Genomic DNA, 18,559 nt, shown 5'->3' with positions numbered 1-18,559 from the left:
ATAAGTACAATACTCCTTGACCTTTTCTATTCAGTATACAATATCTCGAGCATCCAACTCAATAGAAAGATACAAGTGTGTCTTAAACATTTCTCTCAACGTTTTACTCGTTTGCAATTCTTAATTAGTGCTTAGTGGGGCCTTGTCTGCCCTATAATATATTTCCAATTGCTTAAGCATAATAATGCATTTTGAGACATCCGGCGTCTTCTCAATTTGCAGAAGAAATAAAAAGACAGCATAAAGCTTAATCAAAGCGCTTAACGGCTTAGTGTCAGCATTCATTGAGGCGTTGATTCATTTGCAGAAAACAGCTGCTATTTATATCACTGTATAATAGTTGATTTTTTTTTTATTCTAAAGTTTACCTAAAGGACAATGTCGTAATCCGCCGCAGAACCGTTATAGTATCATAATTGTGTTATAGACTCCTCAATTATAACCTCAAAATCAGATACATTTTTTAAATAATGGGATATCCTGAAGTGTCTGTTTGATAAATAACATATGACAATAATCTGCAGGTAATTTAACACATTTTAAGCGTTTTTTCATTGCTAACGGTGCTGGGGTGAATCATGTATGAACACAGAACAATGTCCTTAGTAACTTTTACCAAAATGTAAACAATTCAAATTCCTCACCTGAATAATATATTACCTTTAACTGCCTAAGGTAAGATAACAAATTTGTATTGTCTTGAGAATCTAGAATAATGTGAATCTACCCGCAAATAATATGTCTGTGCGAGTCATGTTCCCCCAACCATTTACTACAGCTATTTAGTTGGACCGCATTGAACTAGATGCACCTGCTTAACTCTGCGAAGTTTGAGACGTATTAAAAATATTTTACAGTCCTTGTTACTTTTAAGGTGTATTTTAATATTTGGATCTATTGGCGGGATTCCTTTATACCCACGAATAATCTCTATAATGTATGGTATACACACTGTACATTTTGTTATTATTTTATACATTATCTCTCACTTCTGGGATGAAATTTACAAATATCTTATAGTAAACAATTATTTCGGTTGAGCAGGTTATCAACTGTGAAATAGTTTCTGTAGATGGAGCCACAACCTGAGAGTTGAACACGACATACAAGATTAACGGACATTGAGTAACTTGGATGGCTGGCTTGGTAATAGTGCTTGAATGGAACCCGAGAGGCGCGAATTCGAGTCCTCGCATTGTCCATAAATTTTGTTCCAAAATAAATTGTATACACATTGTACATGTGTAATAGAGGCCAAAAATAGTTTTAAACATAGTTTCAAACAGACAGTCTGTTTAAATATTTGTTTGTGACTCTAATCTCGGATAGTGCTGTACCAATTTGAATGCAATATTGGGGCAACTATCCGTAACAGTAAGTGATTTTTTCATTCTGATATGTTCATAAATCTGCTGCTCACTGTACGCCACGTATCCACGCGGTCAAATCGCGATTAAACTTGTAAAATTCATTAGTAATTCAGTGGACCACTTTGAAAAATTATTCATCAGTTCAAGAAAATAGTATAATGCCTTCAGCAACCAATAAGCGGATATGACTAAAGGTCTAGCTTTTGTCTTTTTAGTCTGGTTTGGAAAAGGTAATGTTTCTGTTGTATTAATATAAATAAGTATATTTAGTCAAACAAAACACATATTAGGTATAACTATATTTACAATGCTATGATTAAATTACCTTAAAACTGTCATTACCGGGAAGCGTACCACTAATACTGGCAGCATTACCGCGTTGGATAGCAAGGCTGATCCGTTGACAGCTGCCAGCGCTTGGGTTTCCAGTAGCCCTATCGACGCGCGTATTACCTTGTAGGTACATTATCTGCGCCTCTGCGACCCAGGGGCCAAGTGTATCGCTGCCAAAAAGCAGAAAAATGTAAGACTCACAAATATATTGTATTATATATTATTTAAAAGGTTATTTAGGTTATCGCACTATGTTCATTGAAGTACACTGGTTTAGTTTTGTATAAATAAGCAGTGACATCTAATAAGCTCATCTTAAAAGGTTAATTAATGTTATAGTTATAAGTTCATTGAAGCACAATTTTAGTAATTGATTGCTTTATAAGCATTGAATACAATGTACTAAAATATAATAGTTCAAATACACTAGTGTGTGTTCGAATCGTTATATTTATGCTTTACTTATTTATTAGATAAAAAACATAATGTATTAAATACCTTTATCAGGTGTGAACCTATTCTCTTGGCGCCTTAGATCAATCGGCCAACCTGACTTGAAAGCAGTGGTTAAATTTAACGATTCAACTTAAAACCCCTACTCTGTGGTCATCTGTAATGCAACATGCAATAGATGGACAGAAAATTAAAGGCGATGTAATAAAAGTCTTGCTTTAAGCAAATCATCATTCTGGTCAAAATGATGGATTTGAACAACTTTCATCTTAATTTCTAATCAAATCAAATCAAAATCACTTTATTCATGTAAGTCACGGGAATGACTTATGGTATCAAAAAAAATATTTCTTATTGAATCTACTGCTGCTTCGTAAAGGATTAAGCTAATGAGAAGAACTAGCAAGTAACTCATTGCCAATCTTTTACATCATGATTTACATTTTCATCGTTTTACAAATCATTTCAATAACAATATAATATTTAAAGTGATTGCAACAAACATACTAACATTCTATGATTTTCAAATCATCATCCCCACCATCTGGATGTGTGGCGGTCCTCCACAGTGCGGTTTTCATGGAGCTTTCTTCCACGTACTACAAAGCTGTGGAATGAGCTTCCTTATGCGGTGTTTCCGCGACGATACGACATGGGTAACTTCAAAAAAGCGCATACTCCTTCCTTAAATGCCGGCAACGCTCCTGTGATTCCTTGTTTGTCCTCCTATTCCATAAAAATAAAAATAAATAGTTATTTATCTATGAACAGCTAATTTATTACACAGTAGCTGCTACATAATTATACCGCAAAGTTTTCTTCAATCCGAAGTTAGATTACTGCAATCTCTACGTCTGTTTGTACAACTTCATATCTAGCTTGGCCTTAATCTAGTTTCATCCAATTACGTTCAGATAAATAAATTGCAATAGACAGTTAATGAATACTCTATGAAGTGCAATTTTGTTGTTATTTGATTTAAAATCAAGGCCTTTTATTTCAGGAAAGTAAGATAATGTTATGATTGAAAGTTTATGTGTGACTTTTAAAAATGTCTTTCTTACTATGGGCTTGACTTTCTTTCTCTTTCCTGGTTTTGATTTGATAAGTTTGATCATGTATTGTTTGAAGTGACCCTGCCTACTGAGCTGGAGGTCCCGAGTTCGAATCCCGGTAGATGCAAACATTTATACGATGAATATGGACCAGTGGCAGGCTCCTTAGCACAGGATGCCGGCTTAATTATGGGTAGCAAAACGGTGCCTATGTCTGCCACGAAACAATAATGTATAAACATTATTGTGTTTCCGTCAGAAGGGCCCGCAGCTATTGAAATTACTGGGCAAATGAGATTTAACATCTTACGTCTCAAGGTAACAAGCGCAATTGTAGTGCTGCTTAGAATTTTTGAGGTTCTTCAACAATCCTGAGCGGCACTGTATTGTAATGGGCAGGGCGTATCAATTACCATCAGCTGAACGTCCTGCTCGTCTCGTCCCTTATTTACATAAACAAAACATAAATGTTTGTTTCATAGTCATGAATGTTTATATGTATTTATGAATGTTTACGTAAGTATATTGTATTAAAATATCGTTGTCTTGTGCCCATAGTACAGGCATTGCCTAGTTTGGGGCAAGATAATTTGTGTAAAAGTATGTCAGTATTGTAATATTATAATTATATTATTAAAAGTAGAGGACAATCTGTATTTGTTAAATAATCACTTCATATATTGTGATTTTGAATAAATGATATTCAGAAAAACCAGATTGAATTCATAAATGTTTTCAATCCGTTATTTCAAATAACTTGTAAATTTTTCGGATAATATCCAGATTTCTGTCAATTCGTATAATCAGTACATTGAAATTTCTGAAATGGAACTGTCCGGATTATCTGAAATTTTAAAATAGTTACGTGCCGCCATTCACTCGACTCTACGAAGTAATTCCGTGAAATTGCCATTCTTCCACTCTCATTCACCTGCCTCATTCCCTGTTATTACAAAACGAAATCCACACAAATCCCTGCGATTAACCTAGAACAAGAACAAACACACCGAATCTCTTAAATCTCTGATATGTCTACAGCTTAAATATTCTTTTGTGTCGCATCTCGTAACGAACCATTAGTTTATATTTGCGAACATTGTGCCGACACAGGCGTTGGCAAGCCAGGAAATTATTTTCCATTATCATTATATGACCCTTTTTGTAATTTTCCTGTATTACACGTAACGGCTCCTCAACTTTTCTATCGTTTTGTAGACGGGGCTTTTCATTTCTCTTTTTACTAATGCTAATGGATGTCATAAATGTTCGTTGTTTTCTTTTTAATATTACTCGTAACTTTTTAAACGTTTTAACGTTGTCACTATTAACATTAAAACTTGTTGTTATCTGTAATTTTGTTAATGTAGTTCTTGAAAATGATAAATTATCTACAGTAATCCATCACTTTGGTAGTAATTACTTTCAACACTAATGTAATATCCTTCTGGGTAATTCCATTGTTTTTGATGTTTAATGTTTTTGTTAAGGTATAAAATGAAAGGGAACGTGCAATAAAACCTAAAGTCTAACATTTAAAAATATTAAAATCATCATTAATCTTTGTTCAATGAATAATCTTTGGATTTACTAAACTTATATTAGTATTTTCTTTGTTTAACGCGAGTGTTACACATTGAAGTTACATTTTTATCAGATACAGTCCGACTGAAAACGAGATCTGGAAATGTCTTGAAACGTTGGGTTAGCTAAAATAAAAAGGTAAATTTTACGCTCAAATCGAATGTAAAAATAAAGTTACGCGTCTTATTCCTTTAAAAGTGTTTTATTTAAACGTATACTAATTAAATACTTTGAGTATTCAACACTATGTTGTTTGTGACAGTGAAGTTTTAGTCTATATTGAAGTTCATAATTTATATATTTGACATATATCTACCAGGGGGAGGCTTCTTTTCACAGGATGCCAGCTAGATTATGGGTACCATAACGACGCCTATTTCTGTCGTGAAGCACAGTAATGTGTAAACATTACTGTGTTTCGGTCTGAAGGACGCTGTAGCTAGTGAAATAACTAGATAAATGAGACTACATCTTATGTCTTAAGGTGATTGAAGCTCAATTGTAGTACCAATCAGAATTTACGGGGTTTTAAAGAATCCGGAGCGGTAGTGCATTGTAATGGGCATGGCGTATCAATAATTATCTTTAGTAGATATTGGATTAATTAAACAAAACTTTTTGTCAGCAATAAAACAAGTTGTAATGCAAATTATTGTATTTTTATCCACTGAGTTACGTGTGGAACCTCTCTATTCAGTCATGGTGAACGATTATTATCGAACAACTCATAAATCAATAGCACTTAACGTAATATCACGAAATAGAAAATACAAGTTGTCCTAACCTAAACCATGATGACGACCACAACCGTAAGCAATGCGGTGACGATTATTGAGCCGTGACGTCATTAATGCTTCAGTTAACATAGTGTATTTAACCGACTTCAAAACGGAAGAGGTTCTCAAATCAATTGGTATTTTTTTTTGTATGTACACCGTTCAGATTTATTATCTGATTTTCGTGATTCTTCTAAAGTTTGGTGCAAAATGTTTTTCATTTCTTCAATAGAAAGAGAAACCTGGATGGGCAAGAGCGAGAGGTACCTGCCACTGACGTCTGGCAGCGCAACTGTGGCGCCTTAATCTTTCAAGAAAAACAGTTTGACGTGCGGGAGTGAGAGGTACCTGTCGCTCTGACGGAACGTCGTCGGTTCGTTGGGCGGCCATGTTGCTCGTCACATTTTGAACGAGCAGCGGCCCGACCATACGTTAACGACGGATCGTCTAACCATATTTTGTTATCCGAATTAATCCGAATGTAAAGTGATTTGAATTATGGAAGACCAATTATGATTTGATTGTAGGTAACTATTGACGTTTATTTCTTAAATAACTTCGCCCGATTACCCACGTAGAATGGATAAATCTGATAAGAGCGCAGAATCACGGTTAAACATTTTTTATGAATATTTTTGTTTACATGGATGATCTAATTATAGTTTGTGTACGACCATTTTAGGAGTTTTTCATTAAGGTTGTTAATATATTATTATGATTAACCCTTGTCGGGACAAGTCGTTCTTAGGCTACCTGTCATTCATAGCTAACAAACGTTCTTCACGATCACTGTCTCACAAGAACCTGAAATAGAGTTTTGAACAACATTTTTTCGGAGTCAATTACTTTTTTCCGTTCCCAATTCTTGGGATCTATATTGTTTATGGTACTCGGCACCTTTCGTAGGCTTACCTACAGCTACTTAAAAATTTAATATTTGACAGTAAAAAGCAACGAAATATTATAGTTTTCCTGAAGTAATCTAGAAAAATACTACTGTAAAAGTAAAACAAAAAAAAGTTTTTTAAGTCGGTTTTTTTAATTTAAACTTTCATTTGATTTGATCAGACCTTTCAAATAAAATTTATTAAACAATCGGTATTTTGCGAATTTTCGTAATTATTAGAATGTCATGAATATTAATGTTTAGTGTCCAGTCCGTTGTAGAATGCATAACCCACCGGGTGGGTATATAACCACACATGTTAGTTAGCCTGTGAGGCGTTAGCACTTATCGACCTTTCAAACTATTGAAATATATAATCTCAACACAAATTTATTTGCGCATCCTTTTTTTAATCAAAACTTTTTGTTTAATTTTTTATATTATCATTATCAATTGTAAAAAAATATACGAAACTTTTGTAAATTAGCTCCATGATGCTTTTGCAAACACACATGGTAGTAGGGTAAATAGGATAACCGTGTGATCAAACCACGCCCTTAACAGTTATTTTTAATGTTATTTTGAATGTTATATGTATGTTATTTATTTGCAGTGCGACCGCTTCAAGTAGAGATCTTAGCCAGAGAACAACCGCTGTCTGTCGGAAATGAAGCTGAGCTAGCTTGCCGGGCTGTGGGTTCAAGGCCACCAGCTGTTATAACCTGGTGGCTAAATGATAAACAATTGATTGTCACGGAATCACAAAAGGTATAGTCATTTGATTCATACCACGGACTAGTAAAAAAAGAAGGACTCCGCGCCGTGATATTAACAAGTGAAGCACCTTTATGCTAGTGTGTGTGCGGTTCGGGAGTATACCAGTTACACAATTTTTTCTCCCTTAGATAATCATATATCCATTTTATTGCGACGCAAACTGATCTGTCACAGACGATGGCAAATCTCACAATGGCGGCCGATCGGCTTGTATTAGTGTAAGTGTATGCGTGGGGCTATATATATACACGTTTACCGGCTTGTTATGGTCCCTCACTGTTATGTAAGGTGACACGGAGTCCTTATTTTTTACTTGTCCGTGATTCATACATGCTTTGCAAATTCTCGGAATGAGGCCGACAAAATTAAGTTCAATTCAACCCCAAGAAGACACAAGTTTGTGCATTTACCCTTTGTCGTATTCCCTCGATTTGATATCACTATCCTAATTGCCACAGCCTGTATGGGCATATTTGGCGTCTATATATGGAGCGACGTTCAGTTCAGCAGTCACTTAGAAGAGAAGGCCAAATTGGCCTCTTCTTGGTGTGCTCCGTAAAGCGAGACAATAAACAGAGACCTGCAACTATATAAGCCGCAAATTTGGCCTCGCATGGAGTACTCAGGGAGAAACGACAGCAAATTTTGGCATCGAAATACAAAAACTTGTCTAGAGCTCCAAAAAAAAAATTCACTTAGATCCAAAAGTGAGTGCAGTCGGTTCTCATCAATCCGCGTACACCGTAAACAAATTAAATAAGGGTATCATGATTGTGAATATTTGATAAACAGGTAAAATATATAAGTTTAAACGAAGTATGTAGTTTTATACCAAAATAAAAAATACCGGGTTGAAGTCCCGTACTATGTACGTGTGTTTAGTATACATACAGTTAGTGTATTACAGTAAAAGCAAATGGTACTTTCAAAGAAACTTGTTATTTTTTCTCTAGCAACTTACGATTAGGCTAAATGACATCCAATATCTAATGGAATAAAATATAATGGAATCTAAGATATATATGATTATGGCTGATAAATGATTGCAGATAATTATAAAATTTGAAATTTTAAGGATTCTGAAGATCGTAACGAAACAGTATCATTTCTGCGATGGACACCCCGTATGGAAGATGATGGGAGAACACTCATGTGTCGAGCTTCACATCCGAAGTTGGAGCATTCAGTTCTGGAAACAAACATTAAGCTAAATTTACACTGTAAGTCTTATGTATTAACTAGTCGACTTTATTCGATATGTTTGAATTGCAATTCGAATTTGAATCGAAATTTTGACATTATGAGTTTTCTTGTTAACACAAGAATGCTAATAATCTATATTACATATATATCACTTACTTCAATTAAATTCATTTTACATCTTGAATATTTCTGTGTTGTCAAAATTAGGTAAGAACTCGTGCAAATAACTGTCTCTAAAGTATACCAGAAAATTAATATAATAATAACGTTTTACCTGTCTGGCTATCTGTTTGTTTGTTTAATAATTTTTAATTAAGGCGCAAACTGAGAAGTATAGCCCAATGCTAGATAAAAACTATAATTCAAAACAAACAGGCCTCCTTTTTAACGCGTTTGAACGGACAAACAAACCGACAATGATTCAGCTTTGTAATATTTGTAAGTTTGTAGTAAATTTTAGTTTTATAAGAATTTTCTAAAATATGTTAATTTTTATATATATTCAGATATGTTTTGTTAAAATATTTGGTTAGTTGGTTACCCAACTTGATTGATGGAGCAACACTCCGGGTTTAACCCATTCCAAAACTCTAAACCAAGCCTACAACAAGAAGGCTGCACATGTGGCACTAGGTCTAAGTAGAGAAAACTTACGCATATTAACCAGGACACTAACGGGGCACTGCAGATTAAACAAACATCTCTCAATCTTAGGGCTCAAATATTGCAGAGCGTGTAGATTTTGTAATAGTGCAGATGAAACCTCGTTACACATTCTCTCTGAATGTGGTCCTTTAATGCGTAAACGTAGCATCTCTTTGGGAAGTCCAATTCTTCAACCACTTGAGATACGTCAGCTCACTGCAAAAGATATAATAAGATTCATGAAAAGAATCAATCTTAGCAGTGGGCTATAGTTAACAGTGGCTATCAGAATAGATCACATTGGGCTGCACTGAACTGGATCAAAGCCACTTTACAAACCATAACCATACCGAACTTGATGGAAATGACAGTTGTTTTTGTATTATATTGGGAGATATTTTTATATAACTTTGTAATATCTATTGTAAATTTTCTTCATATTCTCCATAATATTTTGCTTATAGTTATGCCAATTATAACACTCCAACTGGGGTCGAAGTTAAATCCAAACGACATAGAAGAAGGGGACGACGTGTACTTTGAGTGTGTGGTGCACGCTAATCCGCCGGCTTATAAAGTTGTTTGGGAACATAACGTAAGTATTTCCATGATAAAACAATGTTTATTTACAACAAAAATTGCTAAAATAAAATATATTATAATATATGTTGGTAAAAAATATATAAATATATAAAAAATATATAAAAATGACGACCCATATAGCCGAGTGGTTAGTTACCCTGCCCATTGAGCTAAAGGTCCCGGGTGCGAATCCCGGTAAGTGCAAACATTTATATGATGAATATGGATGTTTTTTTCCGAGTCATGGATGTTAATATGTATTCATTTATGTTTAAACGTTTTGTATTAAATATATCATTGTACCCATAGTACAGTCTGTACGTATGTACGTATGCCTAGGATGGGGCTAATAATTTGTTAAAAGTATATCAATATTATATTATATTTATTATATTATTACTACGTGAGATTGTACCAAGAATACTAGCAGCATTACCGCTTAAGTTTCCGGAAACTCTATTGAGACGCGAGGAACTGCTCAGGGCTCGATAATCGCAACGAAAGAATACCTTATATACGTAAACAATATGTGCAGGTTATTCAAACACGGTTCCGTATACCAGTTTGCTGATGACACGTGTATAGTTGTGGCCGACACTGATATTAAAATAGCAGAAAGAAAACTTCAAGAAAACTTCGACGCTATGTGTCAATGGTCTCACGATGTTGGTTTAGCCATTAATGCGCAAAAACCAAGTTAATGTGCATAGAATCCCCTCATAACAAATCTTCATATAAACCTTTGATATAAGCCCACTGTCACGACTGTCAACAGAATAGTACAAGTCATAACAGCACAAACTGTACACCACTGGATGTAGTGAAAGAACATATGTACCTTGGGCTAATTATAGACAATTACTTTACGTGGGGTCCTCATATAGAATTTGTATGTAGTAAACTAAGGTCAATACTTTCTAGATTATCAATACTTAAATACAAAATGAACTACAAAATCTTGAGACTACTATATCTTGCCCTGGCTGACTCTGTTGTTGGATACGGGTTGTGCTGTTATAGCAGAATTTATAAAACATATTTAGAAAAAATTCATAACTTACAAATAAGATTACTTAAAACCATTGTGCCTAACCATATTAAATATAAGTTTACTAATAAGTACCAAGAACTATTTTCCTATTGTAATGTCATGTCAATACACTCTAAAATAAGATTCGCTATTTTAGTTGTAGAATATAATAATACATATTTTAATGTTAAGAAATATGAAAGAAAACAAAATATGAAGAAACTAGCCTACCTAAATAAGTTTTGTCTACCTAAATATAACAATGTATATGGTAAAAGAACCTGTAACTATGTATTACCTAGGATATTAAATACATTACCTTATGATCTAATAGTTATATATCTGCAAAAGAAAAATTTCAAAGTAAAGCTAAAAAAATACTATCTAGAAGTTAATAACCATGAATACCTATGATGTTTATTTTTAATAATACTACGATATGTTATATTAAGTCTTAAGTAATTAAAACAATTATTGTAATGCTAACTTACCGCTCGCACATAAACCTTACAGGTTTTGCGAGTATGTCTTTATTATTATATATATTAAGATGATTTTGTTCATTGAATAAATAAATAAATAAAATATAGTAGTTGTTGCTCTGTACAATCATTGCGCTGGGTTTAATACTCATGGGTTTAATACTTACTTACCATCTTCAGCAGTAGCTTATTAACAGTGTCGACAAATATATTAGACTAGCTGAAACGATTCGCTGTTATGTGAATAAAAAAATATGATGTAAGTATTTTGAATTGATGTAGTCTAAAGCCATGTCAAATATGCATTCAAATTTAATGAGTTAAAAATGAAACAAAAACGTAATTCTGAATGATTTTACAATATGTAGCATAATATCGTATATTTGGTGTAAACAACTTTTAGTATTTGCCAATTTTTTTGAGTATTAAAATGTATATAGTATGTTATCCTTAAAAGATAGATATATTTCCTTAAGGACTTTTCTGAAGACCTATATAAAATACACAAAACCACGATACACATTATTTTGTTATGTCGCAAAGGGTTTGCACAACGTATTCGTTGGAAGCTCCCAGACGGCTTATTTTTTCCGACATCTCTATAAAATATCGTTAATGTATATAGAAATTTACACAATAACCTAACAAATTATTTACTAAAACCTTCTTCAAGAATCACACGCTATCCAATCAAACGACATGAAAATCGGTGCAGCAGCTTTTGAGTTTATCGCGAACAGACATACAGACGGACGCGGCGGTGGACTTTATTTTATAACATGAAGTCATAAATGATGTCTTATTAATAAACGCGATATAAGTTACTCCAGGTTTATAATTACTTCTCCCTCTCATGTAATTCTGTAGTGACAATGGTAAGATGAAGACTACGGCCTTAGAAATAAAATTGGCATAAAGTTATAACTTATCATACATCAAGAATATGTAAAATGTTTACAAATAGACATTTTGCTTACGAATGGTTTGTTCGGACGTATAACGTTATTTGCAAGGCAGCTTGTCATTTGGAAAACTTCAGAATTATCATTGTATTGACAGTGTTGTTAACGATATTGTAAATATTTTGCATTTTCTTTGTTTGTCATCAGTTATAACTTTATACCAAGTTTATTTGTAAGGCCGAATATTATGTTTTAACGTTATAAAATGTAGTTATAAATCTATTACAGCATAATATGCTATCTTTTTATTACTTTAAATAAATACTCGCGTTTTTATAAACTGAAAAATTTGTCAGACACACATTTATTTTAATTTATCAGTTACGCCGTTTGGTGTCAATTATGTTATGTAGATACTAGCTTTCTTTCTATGTGTTGCCGTTTTTAAGCGTTTGTTTCGCCGCTGATGTATGTAACTTTTCGGATTCCTTGCGTATTTTATTTTTAAACTGCGTATTGTTTCATTGTTTTGTACAATAAATGAAAAAATACGTATGCGTGCAAAACAGCATGTAGCTCGAATTGTGTGGGACCCAGTGCTCTGAATTGCTGGATCACTTGGCGTGGTGTAGAGACGTCGCTTCATTGTGTGTATTCTCGCATTTATCACGGGAAGTGATCCGAAGAGCTGTTTAACCTGATTCCTGCCGCCTAATTTCACCTTCGCACGACATGCCACAAATTAGGATGGTTGGGATGATCCCATCAATCTGGATGTATACAAATGTGTTACGAAATCATCCTCACCATCTGGATGTGTGGCGGCCCCCCACAGTGCGGTTTTCAATAAGCTTTCTTCCACGTACTGCAAAGCTGTGGAATGAGCTTCCTTGTGCGGTGTTTCCGGGACGATACGACTTGGGTACCCTTAAAAAAAGCGCGTACACTTTCCTTAACCGCCGGCAACGCTCCTGTGATTCATCTAGTGTGCAAAATAATGTGGGCGGTGGTGATCACTTAACAACAGGTGACCAATACGCTCGATTGTCCTTCTTTTCCATAAAAAAAAACAAGCACGGTCTGATTATTATCGTACATGAATCATATTCTGATGACAGGATCAAGTCATGACCCACAATCAACGAGCCGGTGTGATTGCTGGTTCTGCACACCTGGCGCTGCAAGGAGTGTCCAAAGATCAAGCTGGGAAATACGTCTGCATTGCATCTAACGTAGAGGGTGATGGCCGTTCACAGCCTGTGCAGCTTCAAGTCATATGTAAGTTACCTACCAAACATTTTATTTGACTTACGGCCGTTCCCAATATACTATCTACAGATAGAGATTATTACTACCTGTCAGTAATAAGCTGTCAATAATCTGAAGCCGTCCCAATATACCCGATACGTCATTCTTATCGCCTTATATTGGGACGCGTGAATTGCAATTTCCATACAAACTTCTATCGCCTTCTATTGACAGACAGCGTGTACGGATAAGGTGAGTTGCCGTCGATAAGTTAGTAGGCCACAACGGGAGATAGACTGAATATTGAGTACGGCCGTTAGCTAGCAGATAACCTATCCTACGGCTATTTATTTATTTATTAAGGCTTACCAACGAGATACATTACTTAACATATACGAATAAGCCAAACATTAATAAGTATAACTATTTACATATCTAAATTAAAGATATGCACAACGTTACTAAACTAATGCTAAAAACAAATAAAAAAAGTAATGAATTTACTACTAATTACTTACTTACTAATCTATCTATATTTAAGCTTTATAATGACAAGGACACTTTTATAATAGTCAAAATTTGAGAAAATATCAATATTATGATCTTATTTAAATATTTTATTATAGTTTACACATATGAGTTGAATGGGAGAGTTTAATCCGTAGTTATTTCTATATAATTTAATTAATATTGGGGAATAAGTATCTATTCTACAATTAAATTCTGGTAAACAAATGCTTATATTTTGAAGAGCATCTCGACTATAATTGGGGTTGAGCAGGTTATCAACTGTAAAGTAGATCCTGTAGATGAAGCCACAACCTGAGAGTTGAACAAAGCATACAAGATTTAATGACGGTTGGCTCAGTTGGCAGAGCACTGGCACGGAACGCCAGAGGTTGAGGGTTAGAGTCCCGCATCGTTCATAAAATTTTGTTTTCAAATTTTATTTGTGTATATTGGTGTGAAGACTTCATCTTTGAGTGAGTGAGTTGAGTAGGTGCCAGTGGGAGGCTCCTTTGCACAGGAAGCCGGCTAGATTATGGGTACCACAACGGCGCCTAATTCTGCCGTGAACACAGTAATGTTTAAACATTACTGTGTTTCGGTCTGAACGGCGCTGTAGCTAATGAAATTACTGAGCAAATGAGATTTAACATCTTATGTCTCAAGGTGACGAGCGCAATTGTAGTGCCACTCAGAATTTTTGGGTTTTTCAAGAATCCTGAGCGGCACTGCATTGTACTGGTAATTATTCAATTACCATCAGCTGAGTGTCCTGCTCGTCTCGTCCCTTATTTTCATAAAAAAATGGTGCATATACACGCATTACAGTATAATAATCATATATAAAATGTTTTGTCTTGGTTTGTATAGCAATGGTAGTTAAAAAACTACTGCGAGCATCAAGCAGGACATACAAAAACTAAAGTCACTGACTAATGTTGCTAAGCAATGAAAGTCTTTCACACGGTATTATTTGAAGAGGAAGAAATGTATTACTTCCTTAAGACGGGCATGGTTTTACCCAGTATACGCATCGTATTATGGAATTTTTTATAGCAAAAAAAGCAAGATGGAAGTAAAGCTCTGTTCAAACTGAGGCGAATAACGCGCGGAAAGAGGGACGCGTTTTAGCGTAATTCGCTCGCTTAGCCTCTCAAACTGACGCGACTTCCCGCGTGTCATTTTTGGTTCTTCAGTGGAGAAACAGCATGCATTGTGAAATCAAAAAATTAGTCTCGTGCCAGAGTCTGGCGAGTCAACATCTCGTGAGGATGCCTCGTGTAGAGGCGAAACACGTGTCGAATTGTTTGAAGACATATATTGGTAGAATTAACACTCAAGAAAACTTAAAACATTTGGATAGTTATGGATTGTGAAACTGAAACTATGATTTTTTCACAAAAAGTATTATACACATATGCATGTTTTATATCAACTTACAAAATATAATATTATGATAAGTAAAGATATCACTTGCCCCTAAAATTAACAGTATGGTGGGGAGTCATACAACACAAAATAACTCAAAGCGTACCGTATTTCGAAGTAATCCAATCACATAACTCTGCGTCTGTCACCTTACAAATGTCAACGGTTTAAATGGACATCGATCCTAGTAATACACCCAGTCATCATTCACCTCAATTGTGTCGAAAAATCATAGAAGTGATAAAGATGTGTTTAATTCTTTTTCTTTATTATTTGCTTCTAGCATAGTGGTATACACGGACGAGTAAAAAAAGAAGGACTCCGTGTCACCTCACATAACAGTAAAGCACAAAAAAAAGCCAGTAAACTAGTAAATACACAGCCCCATGCACACACTTACACTAATACAAGCCGATCGGCCGCCATTATGAGATTTGGCATCATCTGTGACAGATCAGTTTGTGTCGCAATAAAATATTTTAAAGATGCCGTCGTGCATTGTGAAAAAGTGTAAAAACGATACTTTAAAAGTATTTGTGTCCATATATGATTATTTAAGGGAGAAACAATTGTGTAACTAGTATCCCCCGTAACCGCAAACACACTAGCATAAAGGTGCTTCACTTGCGAATATCACGGCGCGGAGTCCTTTTTTTTACTCGTCCGTGGTGGTTTAGAGTTCTTTATCTGTCGCCATATATTCCTATCTTGCGATACATAAATGTAATTCACCCCTGTTACCCATTTTGTGTCATCTTCGTTTTGGGCTCTTTTTTCTATAAGGATGCCCTGTTTAACCTTGTTGTACCAGGATAATTCTTTTCTCAACACCATCTTTATTATTCCCATTATTTGAGAGCTAAATAAAAAAATACGAGTTGCACTCTGGGAGTGCCGGCAGAAGTGAAAACTTGAACATCAATTTTGTGCATTTTTAAATATTTTGGAAATGTTAAGGAATGGTAAGGGGTAAGGGTATTTAGAATTGTTTTATTTATCAGCATTAGAGAACTAGCATTTATGTGGTTAAATACAGTATTCATTTATTGCGCAATCGTATATAAAAATGACAATTTTTGTTACATAAAAATCTTACACTTCAGTATTATTAAAAATAATTTACATTAAAAAGTTTATCCCTCAGAAAAGTCAACTTTCATCCATAATTTCAACGACTGTCTTACGAATTTTCGATCAGTTCACGTGTCCTGACGCGAGTTTAAAATTTTATAACCATCCCAAGATAAGTGCTCAACGCGCGATAGGAGTTTTCACTTCAATAATTACTCAGATATTACTATCTGAAAACTACACTACAAAAATAGCGATTCATCTGACATATTTAACGTTGCAATAAGTTGACAGTCAAAACAAATATTTATTTATTACAAAATGCGTAGTATTGTTGTATATTCCCTAAAATATAAATAGTAGGTACGTACAGGTAATCCAATCCATTTTCGTCCTTTGAATAAACGAAAACCCAATTCATTAATAATATTTCCGAATGGCTAGCATACATAATATCGACTATCATATTCAAAAGGAATTATTCAAATCCGACAGGTATATCCAGCGATTATCGCATTCAAACAAGCTAATAAATATTCAAAATATCTCTTCAGTCTTATAATTTGAGTATAGATTTCATTTCCAATATTATTTTTACTAAATGCTAAGCTAGTTTTCTTTTTACATATCACTATTATTTACCGAGTTCTAAAAAGGAGGAGTGTCTCAATTCGCCTTTTTTTAAGTCGTATTTTTTTAAGAATGACTGACAGTATACTATCTTCGTTATCTACTTACTTTTGCAGACATAGGTAATAAGTCACTATAAAAACATTAATTTTTTTATGGAAAAGGAGGGCTAACGAGCGTACGGGTCACCTGGTGTTAAGTGATAACAGCCGCCCGCATTCTCTTGCAACATCAGAGGAATCACAGGAGCGTTGCTGGCCTTTAAGGAAGGTGTACGCGCTTTTTTTTGAAGGTACCCATGTCGTATCGTCCCGGAAACACCGCACAAGGAAGTTCATTCCACAGCTTTGTACTATATAGAAGCAAGCTATTTTCTTTTTTTTATGAAAATACGGGACGAGACGAGCAGGACCTTCAGCTGATGTTAATTGATACGCCCTGCCCATTACAATGCAGTGCCACTCAGGATTCTTGAAAAGCCCAAAAATTCTGAGTGGCACTACCATTGCGCTCGTCACCTTGAGACATGATGTTAAGTCTCATTTGCCCAGTAATTTCACTAGCTACGGCGCCCTTCAGACCGGAACACAGTAATGTTTACACATTACTGCTTCACGGCAGAAATAGGCGCGGTTGTGGTTCACATAATCTACCCGGCATACTGTGCAAAGGAGCCTCCCAGCTCCTAGAAAACCGGACTGTGGAAGACCGGCACACATCCAGATGGTGGAGATGATATCCTAACTTGTGACGTGTCGTGCGAAGGTGGAATTCGGCGGCAGGAATCAGGTTAAACAGCTCTTCGAAACACTCCCCGTGATAAATGCGGTAGAAGACATTGATATTTTTAAATGTACTATTGAATTTCTTATAATTTAAATAATAATTAATTAATTATTAATAGTCTCGTGTATTGTTAGTATTTGTAAGCAAAACTTGACATAATTATCTATTCCGTGGCTTTACACCTCAATAATTAATTGATTAATTATAAAAATTTGCAAATACAGCTCTATAAACAAATACAATAGGGTTCACATTAAGTTGTTAATGAATGTCGGTTTTGCCTGTATGACGTAAGCGCGACTCACGGCATGATGTCGAGTGGGTTTATGTAAATGATGTATGAAGTTGACGTGCAAGTTTCAGCAAATTTGCATGTGACTGCTCGTTACATCGATTCATAGTGTTGAATCTATCCTCGCCGCTCGGCGCAACGATCATAGCGGTTTTGTGATTAAGTACAATTCAATCAAATGCATTTGTTGTTTTTATAAAAACAGATATCAAATTGACGAGACTGTTGTTCTAGTAGCAAGATAATTTGTTATCATCATGAACAACGTGTCAGAGGTTATTTTTTATGAAAATAAGGCACGAGACGAACAGGACGTTCAGTTGATGGTAATTGAAACCCAAAAAATTCTGGGCGGTACTGCAATTACGCTCGTCACCGTGAAACATGTGATGTTAAGTCTCATTTACCCAGTAATTTCACTAGCTACGGTGCGCTTCAGACCGAAACACAATAATGTTTACACATTTTTGCTTCACGGCAGAAGTAAGCACCGATGTGGTACTCATAATCTAGCCCGCATCC

At 34.9% G+C, this 18,559-nt stretch overlaps 1 protein-coding gene across 1 annotated transcript in view; it reads left to right on the top strand.

Annotated features, from left to right (window-relative positions):
* Positions 1-18,559, top strand: part of LOC126975889 (nephrin-like) — a 291,725-nt gene that overhangs the window by 226,929 nt on the left and 46,237 nt on the right. The window contains exons 7-10 of the mRNA XM_050823989.1: positions 7,068-7,222; positions 8,307-8,451; positions 9,544-9,674; positions 13,194-13,353. Of these exons, the coding sequence (XP_050679946.1) occupies positions 7,068-7,222; positions 8,307-8,451; positions 9,544-9,674; positions 13,194-13,353 (591 nt within the window). The remainder of the gene's footprint in view (positions 1-7,067; positions 7,223-8,306; positions 8,452-9,543; positions 9,675-13,193; positions 13,354-18,559) is intronic.

This window comes from Leptidea sinapis, chromosome 38 (genome assembly GCF_905404315.1).
Source record: "Leptidea sinapis chromosome 38, ilLepSina1.1, whole genome shotgun sequence".
Classification (NCBI taxonomy): domain Eukaryota; kingdom Metazoa; phylum Arthropoda; class Insecta; order Lepidoptera; family Pieridae; genus Leptidea; species Leptidea sinapis.
Note: the sequence above shows the minus strand (reverse complement) of the source record. Positions and strands in the feature narration are given on the sequence as shown.